The 13486-nt window shown below is 38.2% G+C and overlaps 1 protein-coding gene across 3 annotated transcripts; it reads left to right on the top strand.

Moving 5' to 3' along the window:
- The first annotated feature begins 9452 nt into the window (after positions 1 to 9452).
- LOC126583180 (phosphatidylinositol/phosphatidylcholine transfer protein SFH12-like) lies at positions 9453 to 13486 on the top strand. 3 transcript variants are annotated; one of them, XM_050247504.1, is made up of 14 exons: positions 9453 to 9667; positions 9908 to 10163; positions 10264 to 10363; positions 10532 to 10798; positions 11089 to 11166; positions 11270 to 11371; positions 11452 to 11501; positions 11611 to 11710; positions 11833 to 11880; positions 12065 to 12139; positions 12338 to 12482; positions 12564 to 12946; positions 13089 to 13166; positions 13252 to 13486. In XM_050247504.1, the coding sequence occupies exons 1-14, from the start codon at positions 9649 to 9651 to the stop codon at positions 13264 to 13266; spliced, it is 1716 nt and encodes a 571-aa protein (XP_050103461.1). In that variant the 5' UTR covers positions 9453 to 9648; the 3' UTR covers positions 13267 to 13486. The 3 variants fall into 3 exon arrangements, with proteins under 3 accessions (XP_050103461.1, XP_050103451.1, XP_050103468.1); XM_050247494.1 differs by having other exon boundaries at positions 9455 to 9667; positions 12561 to 12946; XM_050247511.1 differs by lacking the exon at positions 12065 to 12139 and having other exon boundaries at positions 9455 to 9667; positions 12561 to 12946.

The following is a 13486-nucleotide window of genomic DNA, read 5'->3' as shown; positions in this document are numbered from 1 at the left end:
TCCTCTTTCTTAAATTGTGTACCACACGTTGGTTTGTCGTGAACAAACTACGCTAGCATAGTAAACCAATTGCATAGAAATACGATTTTATTGCTAAACCCTCAGTTTGAGATAAACTTTACTTGATATATACTCTGTTTACATGCAAGTTCTTCTCCTTGGTAAATGGTAAATGTAAGCCGGTTCTGAGATTTCCGTGTGCCTAGGGCGACAACGAAAAAGAGCTGAATTAGGAAATTCGGTATCCAAATATTTTGTACAGAGCACGAAATAATCAACCCAAATCCTGGTTTTTAAAGAAAGTTCAGAAAAAAAAAATCTGATTTGTTGAAAATACTGGTGGGTAGGGAATGCCCACATTACTTTGGCAGAAGTTTTCAATGTCCATAAAAATGGAAATTGACTTTGGATGCAGGAGATCATACTTTTCTAAAGGTATGCTGTAAATTTTCAAAGTGTAAGAAGATATTCATATGGAGTTGCTCTATAAATAGAGCACTCCTACTGTCATCGATGTACATACAGAGAGAATATACAAAAAGAAAGAAAGCTTAATAATATCATATATTCATCCCTCTTTTATTTGTCATCCCCTAGTGCTATAATTTCAATGTGACATTTTACACTTGCTTCGTTCTATTCACTAAAAAGGTTATCCATCTAACTTTAACATATTTGTAACACGTTATCAGTACGAGTCTCTAAAATATAACTATTTCTCATTCCTCTTCGCCGAACGAAAGAAAAAAAAATGTTTCCTCTAAGGTTTTTACTGTTCATCTTCTTCCTCTACCTCAATTGCTCGGTATACTCTCGTGACGAACTGTTTGCTCCATGCCTGTTTCTAGTTCTCAACCTAACGGTTACATACATCTTTGATTTCTTGTTTGGTGTAGATATTGATTACTAATCTAGTATTTATTTATGTTGATTTTACTGCAATCCAAGATGGTGCGGTACAATCACCCATCTTGAACTGCAAATTTAATCTTACTGTGATCCAAGATGGTGCGGTATCATCGCCTATCTTGGACTGCAGATTTAATTTTACTGCAAATTTTAAGTGGAGCGGTGTAATCGTCCGCCCTACCCTGCATATTTAATTTGCCTGCAGTTTAATTTCATTGCAATTTTAGGTGGTGTGGTATAATCGCCACATTGTTATGCGTATTTAAATTTTCCTGCTACTTGAGTGGTGCGGAATAATCGCCTATTCTATGTTACATTATTTCAATGAGAATGGTGCGGTACAATCGCTCTCCTCATTCACTCTGAAAATCTCGAGCCAAAAGTTTCGAGTGTTTATCATTTTGGCCTGAAGATAAAAATGAAAAATTTGTAAGAACCAGAAGTTCTAACACTATATTCCTCCAGGAATACATATTGTTGCAAGTTCTTACACATCTCATTTTCTTTCAGAAAAGAAAATGGCGAAGGTTGATTATGCTACCCTGGACATTACCGGGAAGAATTACCTTACCTGAGTACTAGATACCAAGATCCATCTGGAAGCAAAGAATCTTGGAGATACCATCAGGGAAGAGAGCAGCTCATCCTCTCAAGAGCAGGCGAAAGCTATGATTTTTATTCGTCGCCATCTTGATGAGACACTAAAGAGCGAGTACTTAACGATTAAAGATCCGTTAACTCTTTGGAATGCATTGAGAAGCAGATACAATCACCAGACAATGGTGATTCTTCCAAGAGCTCACTAAGAATGGACTCACCTAAGGATCCAGGATTTCAAGTCAGTGGCAAAGTACAATTCTGCGTTGTTCATAATTACCTCTCAGCTGAAGCTCTGTGGGGATACTATTACTGAGGAAAATTTGCTGGAAAAGACTTTCAACACATTTCATGCCTCTAACGTGCTCCTGTAGCAGGAGTATAGAGCACGAGGCTTCACTTAATACAACCAGCTGATATCTGTGCTCCTGGTAGCTGAACAGAACAATGAGCTCTTGATGAAAAACCATAATTCCCAACTTACTGGATTTGCACCATTCCCAGAAGTGAATGCTGCTTCCCTCGAAGTGAACACCACATCCTCTTGTGGCGATAATCATAAACGAGGACGTGGCCACAAGCGAGGTCGGTGGAACAGGAAAGGCAAAAACCATGGTGGTCAGTTTCACAACCAAGTTCTGTCACATCCCGGCCCGGGTCCACCACATCCTGGGCCCGTTCCACCACCGTAGCACGATATTGTCCGCTTTGGGCTTACCATTCCCTCATGAGCAACTTCCCAGTGGGTTACCCATCCTGGGAGTGCTCTGGCCTTCTTCTCTCTTAACTTCGGAGTTCCTACGGAACCCGAAGCCAATGAGCTCCCAAAATGCCTCATGCTAAGTAGGGATGGGAATATACATTTAAGGATCACTCCCATGGGCGATGTGGGATGTCACAATCCACCCCCTTTAGGGGCTCGACATACTCGTCGGCACACTTCCGACCAAGGATTGGCTCTGATACCAATTGTCACATCCCGGCCCGAGGTGGACCTCTTCCTGGGCCCGCTCCACCACCGTAGCACGATATTGTCCTCTTTGAGCCCCGACCACGCTCTCACGGTTTTGTTTTTGGGAACTCATGAGCAACTTCCCAGTAGGTCACCCATCCTGGGAGTGCTCTGGCCTCCTTCTCGCTTAACTTCGGAGTTCTTACGGAACTCGAAGCTAGTGAGCTCCCAAAAAGCCTCGTGCTAGGTAGGGATGGGAATATACATTTAAGGATCACTCATTTGGGCAATGTGGATGTCACAGGTTCCAAGGCATAATTCAGGCCTGAGCTTTAAAAATGTGAATCGCCATAAAGGCAAAGCTCACATGAACAATGCTCCCAGGAACTCTGAAGGAGCCTGCCATAGGTGTGGTGGCAATGGGCATTGGGCGCGTACTTGTCGTACCCCAAAACATCTGGTGGATCTGTATCAAGCCTCCCTCAAGGAGAAAGGTGTCGAGACTAATTTTCTCGACCAGGCTAAACCAATTGATATACCTGATCAAGTGTGTGACTTATCAGGACAGTTGAACACAACCCACCTAGATGTTTCAGACTTCATTGTGGAAAGGGAGAATGAAGTATACCGGTCTGACTAAATTGTTTATGTTTGATGTACTTTTATTATGCTAAACTTGTAGTTTAAAACTGGCATTTCAGATTCAATAAAAGTAGCATGTAAATTCTTGTTATAACTTGCTTTGAACTCTGATTTCCTTACTCAGAAAGCATGGATAAAAACTATGGTCATTCTCAAAACATGAGAAATGGTGGAGACATTTGTCTTGCAGACTGCGCAACTATGCATACAATACTTCGTGATCGAAAGTATTTATTAAGCTTAATGCTTACAAGAATAAGGGTAACAACAATATCAGGCAAATCAAATGTAATTGAAGGCTCAGGGAAAGCCCAGATTATGTTACCAAATGGAACAATATTGTCCATACAGAATGCATTGTATGCTACTCGATCTATTCGAAACTTGTTGAGTTTCAAAGACATAGGTTTAAATGGATACCACATTGAAACGAAAAGTGCAGAAAATGGGAGTATCTATGGATTACCTCCAATGATACCCAGAAGCGTATATTGGAGAAGTTACATGGTTTGTCGAGTGGATTGTATTATACATACATAAAGACAGTTGAATCACATACTGTCATGAACCATTAGTTCATTGATTCAAAAGTTTACATGCTTTGACATTACCGTTTGGGTCATCCAAGATCCACCATGATGCGTAGGATCATTACCAACTCTAATGGACATCCATTATTGAGCAGAGACATTACTATCACAAATGATAACTCTTGCAAAGCTTGTTCTCAAAGGAAGCTGGTAATCAGACCATCACAACTAAAGGTTGATGCTGAATCCCTATCATTTCTGCAAAGAATTCAAGGGGATATTTGTGGACCTATTCAACCATCTTGTGGACCATTTCGATATTTTATGGATTTGGTTGATGCATCTACCAGATGGTCACATGTTTGTCTCTTGTTTACTAGAAATGTAGCTCTTACAAGACTTCTTGCTCAGATAACTAAGTTACGAGCACTGTTCCCAGATTATCCCATTAAGTCAATCTAACTTGATAACGCTGGTGAATTTACGTCTCAAATTTTTGATGATTATTGCATGACATTGGGCATTGATGTTGAACACCCTGTTCCTCATGTCTATACTCAAAATGATTTGGCAGAAGCATTGATCAAACGGCTTCAGTTAATAGCTCGCACTCTGCGTATGAAAACCACATTGCCAGTTTCTGCATGGGGACATGCCATCCTACATGCTGCATCATTGGTTTGATTGAGACCTATAGCCAACCACCAATACTCCTCAATACAACTCGTGTTTGGACATCAGCCAAACATTTCACATTTACGAGTTTTTGGTTGTACTGTTTATGTGCCTATTACACCCCCCCGCAACGCATTAAAATGGGACCTCAGCATTAACTAGGAATTTATGTGGGTTTTGATTCACCATCTATCATTAGATATTTGGAACCTTTGACAGGTGATATGTTTACATCTCGTTTTGCTGATTGTCACTTTGATGAGGCAGTCTTCCTGTCGTTAGGGGAAGAAAAGACTGTTCCAGAAGAACGGAAAGAGCTGACATAGGTTGTTCCCACATTGTCTCATTTTGATCCTCGAAGCATTCAATGTGAAAATGAAGTAAAAAGAATCGTTCATCTTCAAAGCATTGTCAATCAAATGCCAGATGCATTTAATGATGCTATGAAAATGCAAAATCACATATACCAGCTGCAAATGCACCTGCAAGAATTGATGTCCATGTTGGACAAAATAAAGTGGCAGCGAATGATTCATCTGGTGCATGCCTGAAGCGTGGTAGACCCTCAGGTTCAAAAGATTCAACCCCTCGAAAGAGAAAGACAAAGGCACAGCTGAATCCAAATGAAATCATTCAAAAAGAGAGAATGAATGACAAATCCACAATTCATGATTCTGGACTTCCAGAAGAAGAAAATGTCCTTGATGAGACACATGTCCCTGAAGAGATAGAAGTACATGAAAGTAAAGAAATCTCCATAAATTATGCATGCACTAATGAATTGTGGGATCATAATGAAATAATTATAGACGATATGTTTGCATTTGCATTAGCCACTGAAATCATATTAAGTGATGATATTGAGCCCCGCTCTGTTGATGAATGTAAACAGAGACAAGATTAGCCTAAGTGGAAAGATGCAATCCAGGCATAATTAAATTCCTTGGAAAGGCGAAATGTTTTTGGACAAGTAGTCCAAACCCCGCCTAATGTAAATCCCGTGGGTTACAAATGAGTATTCACAAGGAAACGCAATGAGAAAAATGAGATTGCAAGATATAAAGCACGATTCGTTAATCAAGGTTTTTTGCAAAGACCTGGAATTGATTATGAGGAGACATACTTTCCTGTAATGGACGCAATTACGTTCCGTTACTTAATAAGTTTAGTGGTTTCAGAAAAACTTGACATGCGACTTATGGATGTCATCACTGCGTATCTATATGGAGAATTAGATACTGACATATATATGAAAGTCCTAAAAGGACTTAAGTTGCCTGAAACAAGTAACAAACCACGAGGTATGCTCTCGATCAAATTAAGGCGATCATTGTATGGGCTAAAACAATATGGATGAATGTGGTATAATCGTCTCAGTGAGTATTTGATCAAAGAAGGGTATATCAACAATGTCATTTGCCCTTGTGTGTTCGTTAAGAAATCCAACTCTGGAATTGCTATAGTGGCAATATATGTTGATGATATGAACCTAGTTGGAACGCCTGAAGAGTTCCATAAAACTGTTGAATATCTGAAAAGTGAATTTGAAATGAAAGACCTTGGAAATACAAAATTTTGTCTCGGCCTGCAAATCGAGCATTGTGGTAGTGGAATTTTGGTCCACCAATAAGCTTATATTGAAAAACTCCTGAAGCGATTTGGCATGGACAAAGTTTATCCACTCAGCACGCTAATGGTCGTTCGTTCTCTGGACATTAAGAAAGATCTATTCCGTCCAAAAGAAGATGATGAAATGGTCCATGGTCTAGAAGTACCATATCTCAGTGCAGTAGGTGCTAGGTGCTTTGTTGTATTTAGCACAATGTACTAGACCTGATATAGCTTTTTCAGTCAACTTGATAGCAAGGTATAGCTCTGCTCCAACAATTCGTCATTGGAAGGGTGTCAAAGATGTATTGCAATATCTTCGTGGGACAACAGACATGAGTCTCTTCTACTTAAAGAACTCCACAAATGACCAGGTCCTTGTTGGATATGCAGATGCTGGTTTCCTCTCTGATCCGCATAAAGTCCGCTCACAAACTGGATATGTGTTCAAGAATGGAGATACAACAATCTCATGATGCTCAACAAAGCAAACATTAGTTGCTACATCTTCAAATAATTTAGAAATACTTGCTTGACATGAAGCAAGTCGTGAATGTTCTTGGTTAAGATCAATGATCCATCATATCAGGAATTCATGTGGTCTAACTTTAAAGATAGACACTCCAACTGTCATTCATGAAGATAATGCAGCCTGTGTTGCCCAAATGAAGGAAAGATTCATCAAGGGCAATAAAACTAAACACATATCTCCAAAGTTTTTCAATGCACATGAGCTCCAGAAGGTTAAAGTTATTGAAGTCAGACACATCCGTTCTAATGAAAATCTGGCAGACTTGTTCACCAAGTCTCTACCAAAATGCACGTTTCAAAAGTTAGTGCAAAGTATCGGATTACGTCGACTTACCAAACAGCTAAATTTGGAGAATGCGGAATCAGGGGGAGATACATATCAGGGGAAGCATCCATGATACATGCGTTGTACTATTTTTCCTTCGATTATGATTTTTCCCACTAGGTTTTTCCTATCAAGGTTTTAACGAGGCAATATAAGCATATTTAACACTATGCCAACAATCCAGGAAAAGTTGTACTCTTTTTCCTTCGCTATGGTTTTTTCCCACTGGGTTTTTCCAAGCAAGGTTTTAACAAGACAACTGATGTTGATATATGGGCATCCAAGGAGGAGTGTTGAAATTGACTTTGGATGCAGGAGATCATACTTTTAAAAAGGTATGCTGTAAATTTTCAAAGTGTAAGAAGATATTCATATGGAGTTGCTCTATAAATAGAGCACTCATACTGCAATCGATGTACATACAGAGAGAATATACAGAAAGAAAGAAAGCTCAATAATATCATATATTCCTCCCTCTTTTATTTGTCATCCCCTAGTGCTATAATTTCAGTGTGACATTTTACACCTGCTTCGTTCTATTCACTGAAAAGGTTATCCGTCTAACTTTGACATATTTGTAACATGATTTGATATAAACGTACATTTGGATGAAACGATTTAAAAGAAGGGAACTTTAACGAAAAACACCCGGTACTGTTCACTTTAACGAAAAACCACATTTTTACACTAAAAAGTCAATACTGGTACTATTTCACTTTACCCTTTATTTTGTCCTTATCATTAAAACTCAAAGTTTTCAAGTCTTTTTCATTAGTTTTCCTTTAAAAGAAAGGGTGTGGATTTTATAATAAAGTAAGAAAAATGCATAAAAAGTTAACTATAAAAACAGAAAGTACAACTGTGTTAGGACAACATTTACAAATTATCTCGTAAACAAGTAACAATCTAAGATTTATAATCCGTTATTTTTAGTTAGAATAAAAGTTTGTCATGCATGTGAACGTCGAGCAAGATACATTCTCACAACTTAAGATCTATGATCCGTTATTCATAGTAAAATCAAACAATTTAACTAGGTAATCCAACTCTCAAGATTTTTCTTCTATCAAATCCCAAATACGTAGATTTGGAAATCTACGGTTCTATATGAACACTCATAGGAGTCTGCTGGAGCGCTATATAATGGGAGGATGTTGGTTTCTAACTTCTTATCCCCAAAAATAAGGCAGCAGGTGAAGAAAAGAGACAACAAATACACAATGTATATCTCTCTCTAATCCAGTTAGTTGAAACACTTATTTTGTTGCATTACTATTCTTTGTTTTGGTTTGTTTTTTGTTGGTTCGAGGTGCCTCTGATTTTATTGATATAGCGATCTTTTAGAAGTGATTTTAGATAACCAAAACCGATTTTCATAATATTTAAGAGGAAAAGTTAAAATGCTTCTGGGTTAGAAAAGCATCCGGTCATGCTTTATAAGAAAAACACTTGCCAGATGTTTCTTTCAAGAAATATTTCAAGTTCTTTTCGATTTTTTATTAAATTTTTCAATGTATTACGATGGAAGTTCTTCAAAGTTTGTTTTTCAAAGTAACATTTCTAAACGAGCCCGATATTAGTAAGCCATGATCAAATTACATGCCCTATATTGTTTCATGATTATTGTTAATAAAATTGTTCTCATACCGTCGAGATTTTATAAAAATGAAAACAAAACCATACATGAAATGAAGGCAATACAGTTTTACCGGGAGAATCAAAGAGACGCTATTTAAATTTGAGTGGAGTTGCCTGGCGTTTCGCCTTGTGTCGAGACCTCGTCAAACATCAAGCTCTGAACTGAATCGAAACCTTAAAAAAAGAAAACAAGATTTACTAATTTTCTTCTGTCTGTCTTCCAAACATGTCTGCCTCGCTGTCTCTCCGCCATTTTCTAAGAACTCTCAAATCCCAACTAGGATTCAGGATATTTATATCCATCCTTTTCCCTCTCCCCCAAAACCCCATTTTTGTTTTTTTTTCCGCCCCCCAAACACTGTGTTCACCAGAGGACAGAGGTAATGAAATCAATAATAATTCTATTAATTCCATTTTGTTTTTCTGTCTTTTTTATTAAAATGGCGACCCAAGCCAACAAGGTTGTCTGCTTTGCAAAGAGGTTGTTTCCACGACTTGAACTCGTAACATTTCGGTCACAAAAAAACAATATTTTCGTTGCATCAATGCTCGGCCTCTTTCTGTCTTTATTACTGCACAATTTTATTTGAATTAATTTTAAGAAAAACTAATAAAAAATGTTTGAAAACTTCGAGTTTTAATAAAAAAGATAAAAAGGTGTTGTAAGTGAACAGTACCGATAATGTTTCGTTAAAACTCCTTTAATTTTATCTTTAGTTGTATTTTCAAATTTTAGTTTAGGCTGCATTGTGGTTGTGATTTTGTGAGTGGGAATGTAAATGCAAGCATTTTGTTCAATTGGATTTCCCCTTTAAGTTTTCTCATTTTTGTTACTGCTAAAATTTACTTGGAAGTAATTTGCTTTTCTAGTTGGGAAATTGCCAAAACGATCATTTTTTCAAATTCCAATTGCAAAATAATCAGTTTTTCAGTATGTCATTATTATTTGGTCACTATGTCGTGGATATCTTATTTTACAATTGGGGTTTAATTTCTGATCATTTTAGACGATTTTCCTCTTCGGTTTGGTTTTTTTATTTTTATTTATTTTATTTTATTTTATTTTTAAGCTGCATTTGGTTACAAGTGGGACTGTAATTGCAGGCATTTGGGCAGGGTTTTGCTTCTGGGTCTGCATCTGTGAATTGTGATACGATTGCTTGATTCTTCTTCCGCCCTTCAGCTACTACTTTCGCAATGTTTTCGGACAATTAAACACCGTTTTCCTCACAAGTAACACCATGTCTGGACCTCTACCAGGTGATATTTCATTTATAATCAACGTATTTTCACATCTTGATAACTGTATGCTTCAAACGTGAGGACTTGTCTTGAATTTGTAATGCGCGTTGCCACTTTAAAGGGACCTTAGGATGTTGGAATGAACAAAAATCCTTGGAATTTAATGCATTGATAGGTAGACTTATAAATCTTTGCATATTAGGATGCCTCGCGTTTGATGCGCATAGATATGAATCTCTTATGTTGTGTAATTTTCAGTATCTGATGCTGAAATCTCTGAGGAAGATAGAAAGACTAAAGTCGGGTTGTTGAAGAAGAAGGCAATGAATGCCTCTGTTAGGTTCAGAAATTCTTTTTCAACAAGGGGTAGAACAAGCAGTAGTAAAGTCTTGTCTATCGACATTGAGGATGTGCATGACTTAGAGGAGATACAGGCTGTTGACTCGCTGCGGCAGGCTCTTATATTGGAGGAGCTTCTTCCTTTCAAGCACGATGATTATCATAAGATGCTCAGGTTTCTTCCTCTTCTTGTTCCACTAGAAGTTTTTGTCTTCGATGGTTTTTATGATAGATACTTCATTCTTATTCAATCTAACTTAACCATTGGAAGACAGATTCTTGAAGGCCAGGAAATTTGATGTCGACAAAACCAAGAAAATGTGGTCTGACATGCTCGAGTGGAGGAAGGCATTCGGTGCTGACACAATCATGGAGGTATTCTCTGTAGAAATAGGTGCTTAGGCTTTTGAAGTTTGCTAATTATTTCATTTTACTTCTTTCCGTTCGATTTTTATGTTTGTTTTCTTTTAGTAAAGAGCAGAATTTCTTTTGTTTATATTTGTCCATCAATCTAGTTACTCATGTATCTATCTTTTCTTCTAGGACTTTTACTTCAAGGAACTCGATGAAGTCTTGCAATACTACCCCCAAGGACATCATGGCATAGACAAGGAAGGACAACCTGTGTACATCGAGAGAATAGGCCTCATAGATGCGACCAAGCTGATGCAAGCCACAACTATGGACCGCTATCTCAAGTACCATGTGCAGGAGTTTGAAAGGACATTTGCGGTTAAGTTTCCAGCTTGTTCAATTGCAGCAAAGAAGAACATTGATCAAAGTACAACTATCCTCGATGTGCAAGGAGTGGTATGTGATAACCATAACCTCTACTTTTACTCAGCAAATGATTTGAAAAACAAAAAACTAGAATCGCCAATGGAAAAACAAGGGAAAAGCTGGTATAATGTTTATAATTGTTGCTAAGATGTGCTAAGATTTCAACTATAAGGGATGTTACTTCAATGAATCTTGAGAGGCATACGTGTTTTACGCAGTTTGCATATGATGGTGCAAGAAAAGCCTTTTTTCCTTCTAAATTTGCTTGAAGTTATATGCAAGTTAAATAATTTTTTTTAAAACATACTGTAATGCCTCAGGGATTTAAGAATTTCAACAAAGCTGCCAGGGAACTTATTACTCGCCTTCAGAAGATTGACGGTGACAATTATCCTGAGGTACTGCCTTAACATCTTTTGGTCTATAAATTTCGGGAACTTCAGAACATATTTTGTCGATGGCAGAATTATGATGCCACATAAATTGTTGTTTTTACCGCAGACCTTGAATCGCATGTTTATCATCAACGCTGGTTCTGGCTTTAGAATGTTGTGGAACAGCGTGAAGTCGTTCCTTGACCCGAAGACTACAGCAAAGATTAATGTGAGTATATACATTATGATGCTAAAAAGTGCTTGTTTTCGTCAGGGCTACATTAATCGGGGAAAACTATCATCCTCCAGGTCCTTGGCAACAAGTATCAGAGCAAGTTGCTTGAAATAATTGATGCTAGGTAAGTCTGTTCAAAACGAGGCAGACTTTTTAGGATCTTCACTACCATATAAGCTGCTCCATCAGTTCGTTTATTTTGATGTACATATTCTGGCTTGACTTTGCTCCAGCGAATTGCCCAAGTTTTTAGGAGGTACATGTACTTGTTCTGATCAAGGAGGCTGTATGCGTTCGGACAAGGGACCCTGGAAACAACCTGAGATCGTGAAGGTAGATAAAGACCGTTCTGTATCTTTTTTTTTTTTTTCCCCCTTTATGCATCATTACTACTATGCATTATTTTAACTTCTAATTTAATTAGAATTCATAAGTATCGATTTATGTACTTGCAGATGGTTCAAAACGGCATTCATAAATGTTCAAGAAAACCTGGAGTTCAAGTAGGTCTTACTTGAACATATCTTCTGCTTTTCTTTTTCCTTATAAACCTGCCCCTAGTTGACAAGTTTTTTTGGATTGTCACATTTCGGACATTAGATCATCTCAAAATTCTCAGTCGCATGATTTTTGAAAATATTCTGGTTCGTAAATGTCATCTATACCTTGATCATATAATCTTCCTAGGGACTCGGTGCAGCTCTAAACATCGGCCGTTCCACTCCTAAACTTAATCATGCACTTTCTCGCTTCCATGAAGAAGTAAGTGCAAAAAGCTTCCAAGTTCAATTTAATTTTCAACCGAGCAATTGTCTCGTACACTGAGAGCTTTCCTTTTTTCATGTATATGTTTCTAAGCATAGACACACATATACTTGTTATCTGCGTATCTTGTAGCTGAAGTTTCCCTCCTCTCTTGTCGCGACAGTTCTAACTTCCTCTGTGAAATAATTTTCGCAGGTATCCCTAGCCAAAACTCGCGAAGCGTCTTTCAGGCGCGAGGACAGTGTCTCGATGGTTGGTAAATCCGTGGATTCAAGTTGGCCAATGGCGAAGGGGAATGTTAAATTTGCCCTCTCAAACGCTAAATCATCTAAGAATTTAGGTGACCTTGTATATTGTGTTTCCTTTCCTTTTCTAGCTCTAAGATATTCCGTAGGGTCTGAGTTTCCTTTACTTGCAGCAGGAGATTGTTTCACCAGGAACAATGCTTGCAAACTTCCTGAAGGGTTCGGCTCTCAGATTATGGCTGCTATTCTGACGTTTCTTATGGGCATTGTCGCCATGGTCAGACTAACACGTAGCATGCCGAAGAGGCTCACTGACTCCACCTTCTACTCCAGCACTGTCTGCGACGGTGACACAATGGTCAAAGGCCAGGGCTCTTCACACGCTGCCATCTCCGGCTCAGATCTCATGACTGTCATGAAACGCATGGCTGAGTTGGAAGAGAGAATGACTGTTTTGAACATGAAACCAGCCACCGTGCCAGCTCAGAAGGAGGAAATGCTGAATACTGCTCTAGGCCGGGTTGGTGCCTTGGAGAAAGAGCTTATGGCAACAAAGCAGGTAGGGTTTCTGTAAGTTCCTCTATAAATCATGAAACATAATCCAATAGGAAAGTAAAAATCTGTCATTTGCATCAATCACTAGCAGGGTACTATTAACGTTAGATGTGTATGATCTTCATTTGAATTGGCTTCTTGTTTAGGCTCTCGAGGAGTCGCTTACCCGGCAAGAGGAACTCTTGGGCTCTCTTGACAAAAAGAAGAAGAGGAAGAAGAAAATGGTGAGCAACCGAGACGAAAACATCACTTATTCGGCTTTTAGGTGGAGTTTGTGACATTTCTAATATGTTTTGGGTTGTAATGCAGTTCAATATCTGGTGAAGAATGTTAGACACAGAAGAAGATATGTTTTGGCTATCAAAACCCCCCACCCAAATGCGCCCCTGTACTCTACTTACTGTTCCATCAAACTCTTACCACTTACATTATGAATGCACAAAGTTTTGGCCATGTGCATAGTTTGCAAGTTTATCACTTTTAACTATTATAATTTATGTAAATATCTTTATTTTTTCAATATAAGTTTTCGATAGGCAATAAA

This window comes from Malus sylvestris, chromosome 2 (assembly GCF_916048215.2).
Source record: "Malus sylvestris chromosome 2, drMalSylv7.2, whole genome shotgun sequence".
NCBI classification, from domain to species: Eukaryota; Viridiplantae; Streptophyta; class Magnoliopsida; order Rosales; family Rosaceae; genus Malus; species Malus sylvestris.
Note: the sequence above shows the minus strand (reverse complement) of the source record. Positions and strands in the feature narration are given on the sequence as shown.

Coding starts and splice junctions, on each gene's coding strand:
- LOC126583180 (XM_050247494.1), top strand. Junction 10,364..10,531: donor GTGCTGACACAATCATGGAG/GTATTCTCTGTA, acceptor CTTTTCTTCTAG/GACTTTTACTTCAAGGAACT. Junction 12,483..12,560: donor TAAATCATCTAAGAATTTAG/GTGACCTTGTAT, acceptor CTTTACTTGCAG/CAGGAGATTGTTTCACCAGG.